Source organism: Kogia breviceps, chromosome 18 (assembly GCF_026419965.1).
Source record: "Kogia breviceps isolate mKogBre1 chromosome 18, mKogBre1 haplotype 1, whole genome shotgun sequence".
Taxonomy (NCBI): domain Eukaryota; kingdom Metazoa; phylum Chordata; class Mammalia; order Artiodactyla; family Physeteridae; genus Kogia; species Kogia breviceps.
The window spans coordinates 12,303,475-12,323,868 of record NC_081327.1 but is presented as its reverse complement, the minus strand read 5'-3'; the positions used below and the strand labels follow the sequence as shown (position 1 = coordinate 12,323,868).

Here is a 20,394-nt window from a genome sequence, read left to right as displayed (position 1 = left end):
TGGGGGGGGGGGGTGATGCCAGTTGCTCAGTCCCTGGGGGCCCCTACCTGTTCTCGGAGGGGAGGCTGGAGTAGCAGGAAGTGAAAGTGTTCCTCGCAGAGAGAGGAAGCTGAGCAGGCAGGGGGAAGAGGCGGGGCTGGGGGGTATTTGAAATCGACCCTCCTCCCTCTTTCCGGGGGCTCAGGCCTTAGGTGAGCGGGCTTCGGAGGAAGGGACCCTGGCAGTCTGGGAGTCCAGGCGTAAGAACCATGAGGCTCCCGAGGCCCCAGAAGTCCCCTCTCGGCACCCTTCGGCACCCTTCACTCTTTCTCATAAGAGCCTGTGGATGTTCTTGTTGCCTCAGCGGCCCAAGGTCTAGCCCCCTTCCTCCGGCAGCTTCCCTGTGGGCCCACAGGAAAGAACAGCGAGGCCAGACAGCTGACGGTTAGTTGTTTTTTGTTTTTAATTTGTCTCCAATAAGTGACACCATCTGCCCACCCCCGCCTGGAAAGCAGGTCCCGAATGAGGGGGCCTAGCACCCACTTTGGGAGTTGTAGGCAGAGACTTGGGAGGCCTTGAGGCTTGGATCCCCCCCACCGGGTGTGAGTTATGTTTGGAGGGCGCACCTCGCCACCCAGGGTAGGTTAGACTTCGTCTACTTGGCCCCAAGCCCCTGGGAACAGTAGAGAGCATGGGGGCCCTGGGGCTCTCGTCCGGGGACAGTTAGCAGTTTGGAGGTACCCCTGGCCCCCTGAGCAGTTAGAGATTAGGGGAGGCTGATCCTTGGCCCTAAGGGTGATTAGGGGCTGCGGGCTGTTAGAGACCGGCTGCCCAAGCCTTAGCCCCTAAGAATGTTAGAGATTCGCTGGGGTCAGGGGTGCTGGGACCCCAGTTTTGGGAGGGAGTAGTTAGTAGATTGAGGAAATGTTCTGAGCTCCCCAGAAAAGAGCTGTAAGTTAGAGGGGGCCAGGCCCGGGTGGGGCTCAGCTGTCCCAAAGCTGGGCGTCCTGCCTGGGAGATGCAGCTGTCACTGGGGTTTCTCTCCCTCCGTGGTCCTGGCCTCCTCCTTGGCAGGAGGTGGAGACTTTCCGGAGGAAGCTGAAGTGGTGGGGTTGGGAGTCCCTGACCCCGACTGGGCATCTATGCTGGCATGCTCCTTCCGGACGAGGTCCTCCAGCTCCTTCTGCAGGGGGCAAAGTTCACAGAGGTCAGAGGTCATCATGCATCATAAGGTCAGAGGACCTGTGGGACGGCGGTCCAGGGACTGGGCTCAGGGTGGGCGGGGCTGGCCCAGGCTCCTCACCTTCCATCCGAGGAGGTCGGCAAGGGCCAGGCAGCCCTGGTCACAGTCACCCAGCCAGGCCACGTCCCTGTGGGCGGGTGAGAGTCAGAGCTCATAGGCTTCTCCCAGGGCCCCGCTGGCTCTGCCCTGTCCTGTGCCTTCGTGCCCTCCCTCCCACCTTGGCCCTGTCCCTTGAAGGCTCCACTGCCCCCCCACTGCCACGGGGGGGGGGGCCTCACCTGTAGGCCTTCTTGGAGTCGAAGTCCATGCCTCCTCCGAGGCCCATCATCCCGAGGAAAGGGTCAGTCTGTGGGGAAGGGGGTGGAGTCGGGGGGAGCTAAGAGCACAGAGCCTGGAGCCAGGCGGCTTGGGTTGGAATCCCAGCTCTGTGACTTTGCTCAAGTGGCCTGGCCTCTCTGAACATCAGTTTCTTTCTCTGTAGAGTGGGGGTGATCACCAAACCCACTCCTAGGGCTGCACTGTCAGCGGGTTAATACAGAGGAATTGCTTAGCACGGCATGTGGCGCACCGTATGTTTTTTGCCTGTTGGAGAAACATCTGTACCCGGGAGGGAGCCCCTGCCTGGGAGTGAAGCTACCTCAGGAAAAGAGAGACGAGAGAGGGAGCGGGTAACTCCTGACAGCACTGCTGTAGGCCCGGGGGCCAGCTAGCCCGGACTCTTCAGTCACCGGAAGCACGACATTCTCGTTTTGGCTTCAGTCGCTTTGAGCTGGGGTTCTGTCACTCGTTCAGAGGGGTGAATGAGGGACTTCCCTGATGGTGCAGAGGTTAAGAATCTGCCTGCCGATGCAGGGGACACGGGTTCGAGCCCCGGTCTGGGAAGATCCCACATGCTGCGGAGCAACTAAGCCCGTGCGCCACAACTACTGAGCCTGTGCTTTAGAGCCCACGCGCCACAACGACTGACCCCGCCGCCTAGAGCCCGTGCTCCACAACAAGAGAAGCCACTGCAATGAGAAGCCCGTGCACTGCAACAAACAGTAGCCCCCGCTCGCCACAACTAAAGGAAGCCCATGCACAGCAACAAAGACCCAACGCAGCCAAAAATAAATAATAAATAAATATTTTAAAAAAGGGTGAATGACACAGAGGCCTGTGGAATCCTGGAGTCAGGGCAGCCTGGAACCTGACCCCTGTGGATTCCAGAATCCTTAGGTCTGAGCTGAGGGGTCCAAAGTATCGGGATTCCCCAGAGACCTGTCCCCTGGTTCCCGAGAAGGCCGGGGGGAGGTAATGTGGGGCCCCTGTGCGGGGGTGGCAGGGTGTGACTAAAAGGGCTCACCTGGCCAGTCTTCTCCTTGTTGATGAGCAGGCGCGGGGTGGAGAGGGGCGCCCTGGTGGAGGGCGAGCTGAGTGGTGAGGGCCTGTCCCGGCTCCCCCAGTCCCCAGCAGCCCCCCATAGCCCCGACCCCCAACCTACTTGCTGATAAGGGATGCGAAGGGCTGCACCTGCAGGGAGGTGCCCATGATGAGGAGGAGGTCCACCTTCAGGAAGTCCTGTGAAGGGGGAGCGGCCAGTGAGGCTGGGCTGCCGACCCCCGTCGCCCGCCGCAAGCCCACCCGCAGCTACTTGGGGAAGCCACCTTCCCCAGGGCAGGACCCAGGCCGCCCCCGCGTGGACCGAGATGGGGGGAGGCGCGGCGGGTACACTTACTGACTGCAGGCACGAGAAGAAACGCGCTGGGAGGTTCTCGCCGAAGAACACGATATCTGAGGTGGAGACAGATGGACAGACGGACACAGGGAGAGACAGAGACAGTGAAAAAGCAGGGGGGCAGAGGCAGGGAGGGAGAGAGAGGACAGGCAGGAGCAGAAGGTGGACCCCAGGGCTGGGGCGGGGGGTGGGGCGCTGGGGACAGACGAGGGGCCGTGGTACCCGCTCTCCCTGCGGCAGACTCTGGGTCCCGGTCAGGGAGAGAGGGTGATGGGGGTGGGTGGACGGATAGGGAGCGTGGCCTTCTTGAGAAGGGGTTAGTGGCTGCAGGGGTCCCAGCCTGAGTCCGCCTCCGTTGGTCCCTGGCCCCGAGGCTCACCAGGCTTCACCACACTCCGACATTTCTCACACTTGGGAGTCGCCTCGGAGAAGATCTTCTCTGGGCGTGGGGAACGGGGAGGGAGAAGAGGAGGTAAGAGGCTTTGGGCTGGGGCTGCAGCCTGCCCGCCCCCCCCCCCCGCCCACCCTTCCTTCGCTGCCAACACAAACACACCCCAGTCACCGGGTGGGCCTCCTGGGGGGTTTGCCCTGCTCAGGAAGGACCTCCCTTCTTAGACAGCTGTCCCTCCCCCACCCCCAAGCTTCCTGGGGTGGCTCCCAGCACCAGCCTATAGCTATTAAATGAACAAACAAACAAATGAGCAGACACTCGCCCCTAAAAGGGGCAGCTGAGTTCCACCAACCCCTGACCTGGGGAATCTGGACTTGGGAGTGAAGCTCGTCCAGTGGGTCTTTGAGGGCAGCCCTACTTCATCGTGGGTCAGAGAGGCCTGGTAGGTGCCAGGCCTAGTGGCAGAGAGGGAAGAATTATGCAGATGACGCTGGGACGGCGACCAAACCTTAGGTGCAGGTGCTTCCCACTCTTGGGCTCTGTGACACAGCCACCCCTGCCCCCACGCACACCCCCACGCTTATGACAATCCTCCTCCTCATTGCTTATTGATTAAGGAAGCTTGAAAGCATTCTGTCACTTGCAACCCACAGAATCCTGGCTTGTTCATTCAACTATTCACTCGTTCCTTCAACAAATATTTACAGAGCAGTGCTTTAAGGTCTGCCATTTACTTGAAAATATTTTTGCACTGACAGTACATGACATTTTGTGGGTGATGCCTGTGCTACTGCTGTAAGAGAAACATAATGGGGTAATGTTAATTGTACATCACCCCCAGCTGCGTGCACTCGCGCTATTCAGGAATCCTCACCCCAGGGGCGGTCAGCTGGCATGTTGTAAGAAGGACCACACTCCAGAGGCCCTACTATCAGCGCTGCAGCTGCCCTTATCACACACGGACACCAGAGGCTTTGTGAAATCAGCATAAAGAATGTCAGAAATGGGTTTCCATGGATGAAATAAGTGGCTTCTTAATTAGCACAATAGATGTCAGAAATCAGCTCTCCCTGGCATTCAAGAAATGTTGATTGGCTGGATTTTTTTTTTCCTCCTCCTCTTTTTGGACACTCTGCCCAGGCATGAACAGGGATGATGACTTCAGCAAGCCCTGGAGTTTGCATCCTTAAGGACGGCCCCCAGTCTTGGTTCCTAACCCGGGCTGTGCCCAGCTTCTCACGCCACGGCCTCTGCTCGCCTGAATCCAGCTAATGGGCTGGTTGAATCCTGTGCCTCTGGGGCAGTGCTGTCCAGTATGCTAGTTAGAGCTACAAGTGGCTTTTAAATTTTAATTAATACAAATTAAAGAAAGTTAGTTAAGAATTCAGTTCCTCGGTCACATTAGCCACATTTTAAGAGCTCAATAGCCCCATATGGCAAGTGGCTGCCGTGTTGGACAGCGCAGATATGGAACATTCCCCTCACCCCAGAAAGTTCTCTCAGATACCTCTGCTCTTCTTAGAGTGTAGTTGCGCTTGCCTGGATGAGCCCCTCATGTAAGACGGGGTCAGAGCGCCCAAAGGACAAAGAGCTAGGGTTTCATGACCTCACAGAACAGGTTGTATGACCACGTGGGGGCCTGTCTGCTAACGCGCGTCTCTGTGTCTGGAGTCTGCATCCATCATAACCTGGCTGTGAGGTGGTGTCGGGAGAAATGAAGCCCCACTGCCACCTCAAATCTTTGGGGGCTGCCATTATCTGCTAGAAAGAGCTGCAGAGCTGTGCAGGACAGAGCTGGCGGCCGCGTGTGGAGACCCTGTCCCTGGAGCTGGGGAGCAGACAGGGGACGGGAGGCCTGCCCTCGGGGATAATAACCTCCAGCCCCTCACCTTTCATCCAGCTTAGCGTGTACTCCTGCCGGCAGACGGGGCTGATGCAGTGAGACGTGTAGAAGGTGCCGTGGGCCTCCACCAGGTCCTCGGCCTCCAGCCCCGCCACTCGCTCCAGGGTGTCTATGTTCTGGAGGGAGAGATGGAGGAGAGAGGGTCAGGAGCGAACCACACCCCCCAGGGGGCAGAAGGTAGAGCCAGGAGTTGCGGCTGAGAAAAGCTAGTGGGACAGGGGAGAAGGGAGGGAGGGAGAAGCAAGGGGCAGGGTGTGTCTAAAACTCTTCTGTTCACCCTGATGGTGCCTCTGAAAAGGTAAGTCACGGACACTTAAAGGCAGGGGCCCAAACTCAAATGTCTCTGAGCCCAGACCCACTGCCACCAACCAGCCCTGGCAAATTTGGGCCACTTTGCTTCCATTTTGCTGCAAATGTGTTTTGTTAGAACCAGACACTCTAGTGGCACCTGCCGGAAATTTGGTGAAATAAATGTACAAATCTCCAGCGTCTCCACTGTAAACGCAGCCCCCTCAGATACGGCATCCTTGTGCAGTACCCAACCTGCACAGCTGTCTGTGGCAGCCCTGGCCAGGCATTAACATAAGTCGATGAATCAGGAGGGTTTTGGGGTTTTCATCACACTGTTTTCCTACTTAACCTTACTATGGTCTGCTGCAGTGATAGTATATTAACTTGTAGTCTTTTCAGACAGAGGTGCTTTGCTTATTCAACAGGCAAGAATATTCTTCTCTTCCACATAGACATTTGCACTTTTTCCAGCCTCTCTGGAGCAGCTTTTGCTTGCCCACGAGGAACGCTGCTGAGGCAGGTGCTGCTAGAGGACACTGGCAGACGTTACGGAGATGGCTGGGCATATGCAGCCCACAGCTGACCCGAAGAGGTTTCCTGGAGGCTCCGTGAACAACTGAAAGGGTTCCCTTTCAAGGGCAGACAGCCCCCAAAGCCCTCTCTGCTCCGAGCCAGCCATCAGTTTGTCCCCCAAACATGCAGACAAGAGTCACTGTTCCCAGACTCTCTGTGGCTCTTCCTCTCCCCCCTTTACTAGAAATGCTAGTTTTGCCTTTGTTTCTTGACTTAGTCTACCAACTCCCTGACACATAAGTAAGCAGTGTGCTTGCGGATAATTAAATGGCACGTCAAAGGTCTACCTACCTGCCTCTGTGTTACCCTTTGATGTCACTTTTTTTTTTTTTTTTGCCATGCTGTGTGGCTTACGGGACCTTAGTTCCCTGGCCAGGGATCGAACCCATGCTCTCAGCAGTGAAAGCACAGAGTCCTAACCACTGGACCACCAGGGAATTCCCTTAGATGCCACTTTTGATGGAGAAACCACACACAAACAAAAATGAATGCGGTCAACCCGTACGTACTAGTATGAAGGGATCTCTCCAAGATGTTAGAAGGCCCAAAGCACAAAGGCAGTGTGTACAGGATGTGAAAAAAATCAATATATGAATTTGTGTATTTGCTTGCCTAAGTATGGAATATCTTCAAAGGAGACCCAAGAAGTAGGCAGCAGCAGTGGCCCCCAGGGAGGGAAGCTGGGGCTGGGGGATACGGCCCAAGAGGTTCGCTCTAAAGGCCAAGCAGCAATGAATGCATGGCAACACACAGCAACTGACGTCTGGCCTCAGCATCAGGCAGGAAAGAGGGCATGGTGAGGAGGCGGGCCGTGGGCAAGGTGCGCAGCGGCCACTCAGCTCCAGCCAACCACTCCCCCCCCCCACAGAAAGCCACCCAGGGTGCAGCCAGCTCTTCCCGATTTTCAAGAGGAGCCTGATGTCTGGGTTTTCATCTGCAATCTCTTGAATTTTAAACCTTGGCTCACTTCTGGTTTCAAGACATCACGTCTCTGACATGCTTTTAAAGAGCATGAAGCTGGGACTTCCCGGGTGGCACAGTGGTTAAGAATCTGCCCGCCAATGCAGGGGACATGGGTTTGAGCCCTAGTCTGGGAAGATCCCATATGCCACAGAGCAACTAAGCCCATGTGCCACAACTACTGGGCCTGCGCTCTAGAGCCTGCGAGCCACAACTACTGAGCCCGCGTGCCAACAACTACTGAAGCCCGCGCGCCTAGAGCCCATGCTCCGCAACAAGAGAAGCCACCGCAGTGAGGAGCCCGCGCACCGCAACGAAGAGTAGCCCCCGCTCGCCGCAACTAGAGAAAGCCCACCTGCAGCAACGAAGACCAACGCAGCCAAAAATAAATAAGTTTTTTTAAAAAAAGAAAAAAAGCATGAAGCTGCTATGTGGGTGTAGATATGGAAGGATCCTCCAGACAGGGCTTAAATGAAAGAAAGCCAAGTACGAACCCTATGTATGATGTAAATGCCATAATAGATTTAAAAGAGCGAGAAGCTGGTTTGCTGAGGAGATCACAGTGACTTGAATGAAGGCGACAACTGTTCTCATCTTTGAATGTATACTTGTGTCTTGAGATAAAAATAGCATCACGCGTGGCTTCGAAAGTGCTGCATCGTCACAATTCAGAAAGACGTTCCAGAAAACTGGGTCAGTGACTCAAAAAGTGGCTGAGGTTAGAGAAGAGGGTGATGAGTTTGAAAAAAAAAAAAAAAAAAGGTTTCATGAAACGTGAGACTGGAAAAATTTTTTCCACCCTTGTCTATGTTACGTAATGTGCCATTTTGAATATGTATGCGTACTTAAATCCACACATGAAGAACTGCACCGGCGGGGGGCGGCGGGGGGAAATGACACCACATTTCACGCTGACCTCACAACGCATTGGTGTTGGCTTTTGTCTAAAAACAGCCTACAGCTGGTGTGCTTTCGTGGTGGGGGCAGGGGGTTCTGCCTCAGACAGAGCTGGGAAGCAAGCCCCCTGAGCAGCCCCGAGGAGCCACCTGGGCCTGGGCCTGGGCTTCTCGTGCCGGGACCCCTGTGATCTCATCCTGTCTGGAGGGTTTAAACATCGCCGATCTGCTGCTCTCCAGCTCGAGTCCAGACTCCTGTGTCCAGCTGTCTGCCCGTGTCCCCGCGTGGTTGTCTAACGGGCATCTCAACCTCGACATGCCTTCAGCCAAGCTCCTCCTCTGCCCCCCACGCCTGCACGTCCCACCATCTCAATAAAAGGCAGCAGGTGCTCAGGCTGAGAGGGAGCCAGTCATCCCTGACCGCTTTCCTTCTCTCATGAATCGTTTCACATTCAACCCGTTGGCAAGTCCTGCCGGCTCCACCTTCAAAACGGGTTCATAAGCCGCCCACTTATCCCCTGCGACAGCTCCCTCCCTGGCCCAGCCTCCATCCTCTCCTGCTTGGAATATCATTGCAGCCTCCTCCCTGGTCTTGGTACCCGCCCCCCACTGCTCCCACGGTCTGCCCCCCTCACGCAGCCAGAGGGACCCTGTGAACACCTGGGACAGGTCCCTGCCCTGCTCAGAGCCCTCCTGCGGTTCCATCTCACTCAGGGGAAAGGACAAAGCCCTCCCTGTGGCCCCCAAGCCCCCACATGGTCCACCCCTGTCACCTCCCTGACCTTGTCTCCTCCATCTTCTACTACTGTCCTCCTTGCTCACTCAGATCCAGCTTCTTCTTCTTTTTTCTTTTTTAAAATATTTATTTGTCTGCGCTGGGTCTTAGCTGTGGCATGTAGGATCTAGTTCCCTGACCAGGGATCGAAGCTGGGCCCCCTGCATTGAGAGCGTGGAGTCTTAACCACTGGACCACCAGGGAAGTCCAGATCCAGCTTCTTGAACACGCCAAATGCAGTCTCCTCTCAGGACCTCTGGACTGGCTGTTCCCTTTGCCTGGAATGCACTCTCCCCCCACAGATGATCCCATGGCTCCCTCCCTCCCCTCCTACAGGTCTCTGTTTAAATGTCCTGCTTCTCAGTGAGGCCTTCCCTGACATCCTGTTCACTACAGCACCCCGGACCGGGCACACGCAGAGCTTGAGTCCCCTTTCCTGCTCAGCTGCGTTCCCTAAACCTCTCAGCATCAGCGTAGTTATGCAACTCACCCATCTCCTCCGTTGTCTCTCCCCACACTACAGTGTCAGTTCCAGGAGGGCAGGGATGTCTGCTCCCTCCGTTCACTGCCTGCAGGGCCTGGCACAGGGTTGGCACTCAGTAAACATTGGGACAGAAGCTTACAAACAGGTTTGCCAGCAGGGCTATGGTGAGGATTTCATGAAGGCATTGGCTTCAGATGAGCTGTTCGTATCAAGTCTGAGTCACATCTCATGGAAAAAACTGACTCTCTGGGAAGAAAGGTCAGGTTTATTCTGAGCTGGGGCTCCTCCTGGAAGGAGGAGGCCATCCCCTCCCCCGCCAGCCCTGGGGGGAGCACGTACCCCACTTGAGAATTCGGGACCTACAAAGAATTCATCCTCCCCCTGGTGGCAACTTCTGAGGCTGCAGGCTCCAGATTGCCAGGCGCAGGAAGAAGATAATAGAACACCTATTTCTATCCATGTGTTCTCTATTTTATAATTTTGGGTTCTGAGGTATGAATTAGAGTAGGCATGGTATCAGGCCTATAGTACATCATGTAATTTCAATACATATTTATGAAACAAAGGTAGAGGTGCAAACATTTTTCACTATTAGGGGTGTGATACCCTAAAAGGCTCACCAACTCGGAAGCCAACAACGTGAGCTGTCCTTCCCTGAGGACACCCCGGCGAGGCCCTCAACCAAGCACCTGACATGTATGAGCCACGGCCCCACGGTATGCCCAAGGCTTTTGTGCAAATTGTAAAAGGGTGTCCCAGGACTTCCCCGGTGGTGCAGTGGTTAACACTCCATGCTCCCAATGCAGGGGGCCGGGGTTCGATCCCTGGTTGGGGAACTAGATCCCAAATGCATGCCACAACTAAGAAGCCCACCTGCTGCAACTAAGGAGCCGGTGTGCCGTAACTAATAAGCCAGCGATCCGCAACTAAGGAGCCCGCCTGCCACAACTAAGACCCAGCACAACCAAATAAATAACTAAAATAAATATACTTTTAAAAGGTGCCCCCCACAAAAAAATAGTAGTGCCCCTTCCTTAAGAGTTTACAGCCACCAGCCGGAAAACTGTCAGGTGTACTGATCATATTAGATCAACTCAGTTTGGAGTCACCTCCTGGAAAGCCCTGTCAAATACGAAATCTATGGTGCCAATAGCGTCTGCTCAGAGAAGTACTCCTGGGATGGCCCTGAGGGAGGTCACTGCCACATCACCACAGGCCCGAGAGGGTGAAGCTGTTCTGGCCTCTGTTTTATAGAAAGGGAAACTGAGGCTGAGAGCGGGGACGTGAGTCACTGCAGGTCACGTGACAGAGAAGCCGTGGCCTGAGCTCTCGGGCCCCTCCAGCCCGCGCTCTTCCTCCCAGGATGCCCGCGGTCCAGCCTACCTGCGTGTAGCAGCGCAGGAGCAGCCCCTTCTCCTTCAGCAGGCGGATGAAGTAGTGGCAGATGGTGGGCTGGAGGGGAGCAATCATGACAATGCCGATGAAGACAGAGGACCCCGACCGTGCACCCCCGTGTGCCGGGAACTGTTCTAGGCACCACGCCTGTTTTCCCTCACGGAATCGTCACACCGACCTCGTGAGGTGCGCACCTGTGTTATCCCCATTTCACAGGTAAGGGAACTGAGGCACAGAGAGGGTGACTGTCTTGCCGAAGTCACCCAGGTTGTGGAGTTGGGGTTTGCACAGAGAGGACCAGCTCTGGGGTCCGGGCTCTTACATGTATCGTTAACTCATTTAAGCCTCACGACAACCCTATCTCATGCACTATTACATAAGGGAAAACAGGCTCAGGGACACAAGAGCAGGAAATGAGGGACCAGGACTTGGACCCAGGCAGTCTGGGCCCGGAGCCCGTGTATATATATATATATATAGAGAGAGAGAGAGAGAGAGAGAGTTTTTGGACGGTGCCACACGGCTTGCAGGATCACAGTTCCCCAACCAGGGATTGAACCTGGGCCACGGCAGTGAAGGCCCGGAGTCCTAACCACTAGGCCACCAGGGAACTTCCCCAGAGCCTGTGTGTTTAATGGCTATATGATGTTTGTCTGAAGAGCCGTGGAGGGGGCTTTCCCATGCCCCCAACCTTTCCTGTCCCCGCTTCCACAAAAGAGAGCTCACCTTGAACTGCCCAGGATAGAGTTCCTTGGCGAGGGCAAAGAAGGGCTCTGGATGTTTCTGTGGAAGAGAGAGCCGGAGGGCAGGTGGGCACCCAGATGCCCCTGGTGAGATGAGAGCTGGAGAGAGGCGGTCACGCCTCCACCCCCCACCCCCATTACAGACCTTCCTCCCTGTGGGACACGTACCTTGAAGTAGCCAATCTCGAAGATGGCCTCCGGGTAGGGAAGATGGTATTTCTCCAGGTTGGCATAGAGGCCCGTGTTTGGGGAGCGGAAGTCAGGGATGCCCGCGGCTGGGGGAGGAGTGGCAGGGGGCAATCAGTCGATGAGGGACCTTGGCTCCTTCTCTACCACACGGACCCTCCCAGGCAAGGGCCCCCATGCAGCTCCTCCCCAGCTCTTCGAAGGGGCGCCCCCAACCAGGGAGTTCTCTTGGGGGAGGGGGGCACTTACAAGTGGAGATTCCAGCTCCCACCAAACAGATAACACTGCGACCTGGAGGAGAAGAGTTTATGCAGCGTGGTTTGGTTTGGTTTGGTTTTTTCAGTTTACGTTTGTTTATTGTTGTAACATTTGGTTTTATTTATTTATTTATTTATTTTATTTTTTTTGCGGTACGCGGGCCTCTCACTGTTGTGGCCTCTCCCGTTGCGGAGCACAGGCTCCGGACGCACAGGCTCAGCGGCCATGGCTCACGGGCTTAGTTGCTCCGCGGCATGTGGGATCTTCCCGGACCAGGGCACGAACCCGTGTCTCCTGCATCGGCAGGCGGATTCTCAACCACTGCGCCACCAGGGAAGCCCTGGTTTTATTTTTTAATTTTTATTTATTTATTTGGTTATTTATGCGTTACGCAGGCCTCTCACTGTTGCGGAGCACAGGCTCCGGACGCGCGGGCTCAGTGGCCATGGCTCACGGGCCCAGCCGCTCCGCGGCACGTGGGATCTTCCCGGACCGGGGCACGAACCTGCGTCCCCTGCATCGGCAGGCGGACTCTCAACCACTGCGCCACCAGGGAAGCGCTAACATTTGGTTTTAAACATCAAACATTGCACCAAAATATGAGCCATTTATCTTAAGACAGTTAGTTATCTCTGCCATAAACTAAGTACTGAACTGGTGTTTACAATGAACTTCTGATAACTTAAAAAATTATTAGTGGCACTGCTGTCTAACAATCAAATATATCATCACAGACTGAATGTAATGATTACATTAAAAGACCAAAGTTTCCCCTTCCCTTTCTTACCCTTAAATAATACCACCCACCACAGTCCCTGAGGCCGTTTACTCTGTGCCTGGCCCTGGGGCAAGCATTTCAGATCCCTGAATGGCTCTCCCAACCATCTCATGGAGGGAGGGGTTAACATCCCACTTTATAGATGAGGAAACTGAGGCTCAGATAGGGGAAGGGGTCACACAGGTGACTGATGGAAGAGCCAGCATGGGGTCAAAGAATCCACTGTTTTGAAATTATAGCAATGGGGACTTCCCTGGTGGTGCAGTGGTTGAGAGTCTGCCTGCCGATGCAGGGGACGCGGGTTCGTGCCCCGGTCCGGGAGGATCCCACATGCCGCGGAGCGGCTGGGCCCGTGAGCCATGGCCACTGGGCCTGTGCGTCCGGAGCCTGTGCTCCGCAACGGGAGAGGCCACAGCAGTGAGAGGCCCGTGTACTGCAAAAAAAAGAAAAGAATCCACCTGCAATGCAGGGCACATGGGTTCGAGCCTTGGTCTAGAAAGATCCCACATGTCGCGGAGCAACTAAGCCTGTGCACTACAGCTACTGAGCCTGCGCTCTAGAGCCCGCGAGCCACAACTACTGCCCGCGTGCCACAACTACTGAAGCCCGTGTGCCTAGAGCCTGTGCTCTGCAACAAGAGAAGCCACCACAATGTTCTCACGCGCACTGCAACAAACCGCAAGTAGAGAAAGCCCACGCGTAGCAACGAAGACCCAACGTAGCCAAAATAAATAAATAAATTTATATTAAAAGAAAGGAAATTATACCATTGTAGTAAGGTTCAAGAAAAGGCCACTTGGAGAGAAATTTCTCCCCGCCAAATCTAGGCAAGAATGCATGAGATCTTAGTGAGAGGGGTGGGGTGGGGGGTTCCCCCGGAAGAGCTGCAGGTTATTGTGAAAAAATCTCTGGCCACCCCTCATCTTTTGGACACAATCTTGGATGGCCATCTATTTCTAGCATATGATACACATTCCTTCATCCTATTCCTCCCCTCCATAATCAAATGCACATCAGCCACCAGAAGTCTGGTAATTTTCAGGTGAAGACCAAAGACTGGCCACTCTCAGCCCATGCCCTGTGAGCAGCAGTGTGGATAAAGGTTTCCAATCCTAGTTCTTCTGCACACCAGCGGGGGCGTCTCAGTTCAGATCACCACTCTGGGCTTTAGCTTCCTGCTCTGTAAAATGGGCGTAATCACAGTACTGACCTCGCAGGGCTGTTGAGAAAATGAATTCATCCCTGTGAAGCTTAGATCAGTGCCCAGCACTGATGATTCTTCAAGTCACTCGTACTCAACTTCTTTAGCCCCATGATTCGTGTATCTATAAGCGCTTTGCTCCCCAGCAGCTCCCCAGCTTTCAGAAAAGAAGATGGGGAGGCGTGGTAGGGGTGGAATCACTTCACAGGCACGTGGGGCTGTGAAGAAATAGCCCAGCTGCCTCTTCAGTGGCTGGCTGGCTGGCAGCCCTGCCACGCAGCGCCCTTGGCATCTGCCCATCAGCTGATGGACAGACGCAGGTGTGAGGCGCCTGTGAACCGGCCGCCTCTGGGGTGTTCGATGCAAAGGAGGACAGCAAGGGTGACAAAGGCTGAGGCCCGCCACAGCCACAGCCCTTGGCTTCGTCTCGGGGTACCATTGGACTGGGCCCAGTGGACCCAGCAGGGGCTGTGTGGAAGGGAGTGTGCACCCTGGATTCAGGCGGCCTGGCGTTGAGCCCTGATTCTGCCTCTTGCCGGAAGTGTGACCCTGTACCACGTCACAGCCTCTGGGCGCCTCAGTTTCCTCCTCTGTCCAGATCACTCCTCACGGGTATCATGTGAAGATCAAAGGAGGGGACGCCTGTCAAGTGCTTAGCCCGGTGCCTGGCAAACAGCGAGAGCTCAATTCGTTGTTATTATTTTTTTTTTTTTTAAGATTTTTTTTGGTATGGACCATTTTTAAAGTCTTTTATTGAATTGGTTACAATATTGCTTCTGTTTTATGTTTTGGTTTTTTTGGCCGTGAGGCGTGTGGGATCTCAGCTCCCCAACCAGGGATCGAACCCATACATACGCCCTGCATTGGAAGGCGAAGTCTTAACCAACGGACCGCCATGCAAGTCCCCATTGTTATTTTTTATTATTATCCCCTCATAGGCGCCCTCATGAGTCAATTATCCTAAAACCCAGGTGCAGGAGGACAGAAGGAATGAAAGCTTTGATGCCACTGCCTTCGTTCTCTCGGGGGCCCACCCAAGCCAAGAGGTAGCTGCAGACAGCTGTCTGGCCTGCCCTAGGAGAGGGAGGCTCAGGACGGATGGCCTGGCTGCCCTAGGAGAGACGGCAGCAGCTGGAGGACAGGGAAACTGGAGAAGACATCCTCAACAAAAGGCTGTTCAGGACCCTCAAAGAGTGGATTGTTCTAGTCGAGGACTGCTGAGAGCTCGGTTTCTCAGACTCTGGTGACCTCAACTCGTGGCAAGAAATATAAATTACACGGTGACCCCGTAAAGAGGCACCTCTACACCACACCTGAAACAAGCCTCCTGTAATAATCGTCACAGGGAACACTTACGCAGCTCTTGCTCTGTTCCAGGCCCGGTTCCAGGCATTTACATCTATGAATTTACGTAACCCCCTCGTAACCCTATAAGGTAATTACTATTATTAGCATCTTCATTCTGTCAAACAGGCCTGGCCAATCAGAGACACGGTGATTGGTTCAGGGGTAGGAACGTGACCCAACCCGGGCCAATTGGAGCCGATCTCTGTTCGTGCCTGAACTCCTGGGAGAAAGATGCTCTCTTCAGTGGGAGGGACCTAGGCTGGTGGAACTTGTATTTGCCACTGACAGGAGCAACCTTGACCTCGACACAGAGAAGAGCTGCACCAGAGAGGGTTCAGATTTTTGACAACAGCATGGAAGCCGCTGAATCCAGCCATGATTAATGCGGGGTTTTCGTTACAGGATCAACACACTCCCTTTTTGGCATAAGGCAGTTTGAGTTGAGGTTCTTGTGACTTGCAGACGAAAGTGGTGAATGGCTGGGGCTAAGTCACGTGGGGCCAGGAGAGGGGAAGGGGCGCAGTGCAGGCAGAGGACTCACAGCGCTCACTCTGCATGTAGCGGGTCACCCCTTCCAGGGTTAATTCGTCCAGCAGACGCTCCTTCTGGGTGCCCAGGCCCAGTGTCTGGGAGAAGAAATTCCGCAGGAAGTCCACTGGCCAAAAAGAAGAGAGACAGCAGCCGGGTGGCTGTTCAGTCAGGGTGCCCAGAGGCCCCGAGTGCCCCTGCCCAGCCCTGGGGCCCCGCCGCCTTGCTGGCCCAGTCAGGGGCCTCCAGGCGCTGGCACTGCATCTGTTATTACATACTTAGAATGTCACGCCTGGCGGAGGTAAGGACCCAGATCCCGGCCCTAAACCGCCCCCCAGAACCGTGCTCCCAAGGAAAACACTCACTCTCTCCTTCTCCGCCAGCCGCTCCTCTCTCAGTTTCTGAATCTGAGTCCTGGAAGGGGTGGGGGTGCGGTGATCAGGCCCCAGAAGTGGGGTTAGGGAGGGAGGGAAGGGGGGTGACACTGGGTTTGGGGAAAAGGCTCTGGCTGGGAGCTGGGCCCGAGGAAGTGAGGGGTGGAGGGGACAGCGCTGGGGGCCAGTGTGTGGGCTCTGGGACAGGCTGCCTGTGTTGGAAAACCCAGCCCTGCTACTCGCATGGAGCGCAGTCTCCGGTGGGTGACTTTGCTTTTCTGAGTCTCCGAGCTCCTGCTCTTAGAAATGGAGCTCATTGGACACTCACCTCAGATGCTACTGTGAGATGAAGTGAGTTCACCTCTGGAAGGTGCTCGGAACAGCCCTGGGGCGGGTGTGTGGTGGTGATTGCTCAGGAAGCACTGGCTATTGTTCTCATCACCTCCCAGTGTCCACGGCCTCGCCTTGGGGGTTGTAACCCCTCTTGTCCCCTGCCCTGGCCAGCAGCCCTGCAGCCCTCCTCACCTAAGTCACTCCTGTGAATAACGCCTCGGTTCTCACCCTGCGGCCGTCAGCCCTCCTGACTGAAGCCCCCCACTCCACCTTTCCAACCCTTCCGTCTCCTTTATCGACTCCTCCCCTCAGCCAGACTCCCAAACTGAGGGTCTGGGACTCTGTCCTGGGCCCTCCCTACTTTCTCTGTTCAACTTCCCTGGTCGGCCTCATCCACGCCACTGGCCTGTCCCCCAGATCCAGGGTTCCCGCAGCCTCCTGGATGCCTCCTTCTAAGTGACCCCCGGTCCCTCACTCCCACCGTGTCCCAAACTGGCCTGAGCATCTCCCGCAAACCTGCTGCTCCTCCTGGGCCCCATCTCGGTGTGGCTTCCAGCCCCCGGTCTGGCCAGACGCCTCCTGCCTCCCTCCCCCGCCCTCCCGCCATAACACGCCCCCTCTCCAGGGCTCCATGTGGTCCAGCCTGTCCTCCCAGTGGTCCTGCCCCGACCTCCTCCCTAGGCTTCCAGCCTCAGTCTTTACCTCTGACCTACTCTACTGCCCTCTGTGTGAGGCCTGCCTGGGTCGGCCCGCTCCCCTCCACTTCAAAGGCCCTTCTCTGTGGCTTCTCCGGTCTAATCATCTGATCACGAACATCTATGGAGTCTCCATGATGTCAGCTCCAAGAAGGCTGGGATTTTTCGTTGTCACCACTGGATGCCCAGCACCAAGAAACAGGGTCTGGCACTTGGCGGGAGTGCCAGAACCATCGACCACTGAACAAGTGGCCACCTGCTGTGCTGTGTGCTAGACCAGGCCTGGGCCCTGTAATGGACCTCATGCAACTGTAGAAATGCAATTCTGGGGAATTCCTTGGCAGTCCAGTTGTTAGGACTACGCGATCTTACTGCCAAGGGCCTGGGTTCAATCCCTGGTCGGGGAACTAAGATCCCGCAAGCCGAGTGGTGCAGCCAAAAAAAAAAAAAAAAAAAAAGATCTAACCAATTCGCTCTCCTGTTTAAAACCCCTCTAACAACCCCTCTCCATCATTCACAACACTGGTTCCAACCAAGCCTTTTTGAATAGAAACCTCCCTTCCAAACATAGTTAAAACTTTTCATTACTTTCGGATTGTGTAAGCCGCACAGAAACTTTGACCATTAGACAATGTATAACTTGGGGGCACTTGCCTCGTGATCCCCAAAACCCCGGTCCCGTTCCCCCACTTCAAGCTAACCACCGTTATTAACAGTACAATGGTAATTACTCCAGATTTTGTCTCTGCGGGTAAAACTCATTATTTCCCCAGAAATGGGTCATACCATAGTACGATGCTGCACCTTGCATTTTCCGCAAAACAATATATCATAGACCCACCAGCTACATAGTGTTGCATTGTAAGGATGCACCATAGTTCATTTAACCCACCAACTGATAGCCGTTTGGGCTGTTTCCAGTTTTTCTGCGTGAGACAATGCTGCAATTTACATCCTCAAATCTCTCTTTGGGACTGAGGATCACTTTTTCACATTAAACCTTTTTCCCTGACAGTGGTTGTTCTCTGGGAGCCAGGCGAGGGAGAAGCCCGGCCTGACAGGAAGCTCTTATCCCCTCGGTGTGGCTCTGCCATGCATCTGCGGGGTGCTCTCATCACAGCTTCTGCACTGGCCTACATCTGAACTGCGATCTCGCATCTGTGGGTGGGCTGGCATGCTTTCAGGTTGCAGACAGTGAAACTCTGTGGAAGGACTTCAGGGCCCTGCTGAGCACGTGGGAGCAACACGGCCTAAGGGGGAGCTGGAGGTGCTGGCGGGGCCTCTGTGAGCCCGCTTCCAGCAAAGCGACCGGGAGGCAATGTGCCGGGTGCCATGGGTCGCAAACCCGTCCCTGCCCTTCTAGCTAAGGGACAGTGGACAAGTTACTGAACAATTCTGTTTCCAATTCCTTATCTATAAAATGGCTACAGTAGACCTTGCCCCCCAACAGGGATGCTGGGAAGATGAAAGGAGATGAGGCACATCAAACGCTAAGCAGGGTACCCGGCTGGAGTTAAGTACTCAGTAAATGCTAACCATGAATATAATTAGCTGACCTCGCCAGCCACCTGATTACTGAACAAATCACATTCTTTCATGCCCCTCAGTGTTTGCACAAGCTGTATCCTCTGTCTGGAACACGATTTCTCACCTTGCCTAAGAAAATTCTAAATCACTCTAGACTAACTACCATGTGCTGTATCTCAATCTGACTCCTAGATCAGCCTGTGGATTCCTCCAGGGAAGGGACTGGCGGGAATCTGTGTGACCCCACAAAGTTTACTCTGGGCTCCCAAAATGCCCTGAGCTACTTTCATCATCACCCTGTACGGTGATTGTCTAGTCACTTGTCCTGTGAGATCTGTGAGTTCAGGGACCAAAGCTCTTCCATGCCCAGTGCAAATGAGGTTCAGAAGGGATGGGGGGGTGGGGAGGGCAAGGAGAAAGGAAAGTTTGGAAGAGCAGGCCTGGGGTTGAGGCTGCACACCCTTCTCTGACAGTCCCCAGAATCCACCATTCCCCGGGAGGATGAACCAGGAGGTGGGGTGAGGGACTGGAGCAGTGAGCTGAGGGCCCTGGGGTATCTGTCTCCCCTCTGCCACCTCCCCCCGTGTGGGGTGTTGGAAGTCCATCTCTCTCCTTCCCTCCACCCTTCCCCCCATCTCACCTGAGCCTCCTGCACCTTCCCTGCCTGGGTCTCCACAGGGTCAGAGGCTGGGGGAGGAGGGGGAGCAGATGTGGTTATGGTGAAGGGAGTGGTTAAGGGGGTATGAAGGGTTTCAAAGCAGCGGGGGGCAGAGGGGGTCAAGAAGACCCACCAACCTAGTTATACTGGGGTGGAAGTGTAAAAATGGGGTAGATGGAGGGAGGGAATGGGGAAAAGCAGATCTTATCAGAGTGGGGAGTGCTGGGAGGACAGGTGGTTAGTGAGGGACAAAGAGGCTGGGACGGGAAGGTTTAGGAGAGGGAAAAGAAAGTAAAGCATACAGGGTATGGAGGGAGACTTAGGAAGAGTTAGGAAGGACGCAGTAGTGTGTGAGTGTGTGCGGGGAGGGTTAGGTTTACAAGCAGAGGCAAGCGTAGAAAGGAAGAGAGAAGATAAGAAGAGATACTCCGCCTGGAAGAGGTGTTGGGTGGTGGGGGGCAGGGAGGGTGGGATGGTAGGTTTAGAAGAGGAAGGAAGAGATAGGAGGGGACACCAGGGGTCCCCTAGCATCCTACAGTTCCCACTAACAACCAGGTACCCTTAGCAACCGGGACCGCGGCATTCTAAGTCCCTAGCGACGAGGGTCCTTAGCAACTAAGGTGAGAGAAAGACGCGATCATTAGTAACCTGGGGGACGTGGTAAACGGACCCTTAAAACCTCGCGACCCAGAAACCCACCAATCTAGCAATATGGATCACTTTGCAACGGCCCCTGAATCCCATTCCCCTCCATGCAGCCCCCATCTCCTGTCCCACCACGCCCGCCCTCGGGCCCCGGGGCCTGCAGCCTTCAGCCAGGCCCCGACGCGGCCCGACCCTCCCACCAGGGCCCCCGACTCACGATCCGGCTCAGCCATGGGCGCGGGGCGGGGGCCCTCGGGACTGTCACCGACTGCTCTGCCCCGTGACGGCACCGGAAACAGGAGGGGGCCGAGACAGGGCAAAGAACTACAACTCCCAGGAGCCATCGCGGCCGCCAACAACGCCCGGAGCTTATCCCTCTGCGATAAGGAAGACACGCGAGGGTTGGACTACGAATCCCAGAGTGCCCCGCTCCCGCAGCCATGTTGGTAAAGGGCGCGCGGAAAGAGTGGGAAAGGGTAGAGTCGCCGTCCATCTGAATACTCTGATTGGTCACGGT

General features: G+C 55.2%; 1 protein-coding gene across 2 annotated transcripts; it reads right to left on the bottom strand.

The window, feature by feature from the left end:
- Positions 1–418: 418 nt before the first annotated feature.
- On the bottom strand, positions 419–20,234 carry SIRT2 (sirtuin 2). 2 transcript variants are annotated; one of them, XM_059045828.2, is made up of 16 exons: positions 20,095–20,203; positions 19,215–19,261; positions 16,011–16,059; positions 15,659–15,772; positions 11,783–11,824; positions 11,516–11,622; positions 11,331–11,387; positions 10,593–10,661; positions 5,217–5,346; positions 3,316–3,375; positions 2,937–2,992; positions 2,703–2,779; positions 2,565–2,616; positions 1,501–1,568; positions 1,283–1,349; positions 419–1,162 (listed from the first exon to the last, which is right to left on the bottom strand). In XM_059045828.2, the coding sequence occupies exons 1-16, from the start codon at positions 20,108–20,110 to the stop codon at positions 1,007–1,009; spliced, it is 1,167 nt and encodes a 388-aa protein (XP_058901811.1). In that variant the 5' UTR covers positions 20,111–20,203; the 3' UTR covers positions 419–1,006. The 2 variants fall into 2 exon arrangements, with proteins under 2 accessions (XP_058901811.1, XP_058901814.1); XM_059045831.2 differs by lacking the exon at positions 19,215–19,261 and having other exon boundaries at positions 20,095–20,234.
- Positions 20,235–20,394: the final 160 nt, after the last annotated feature.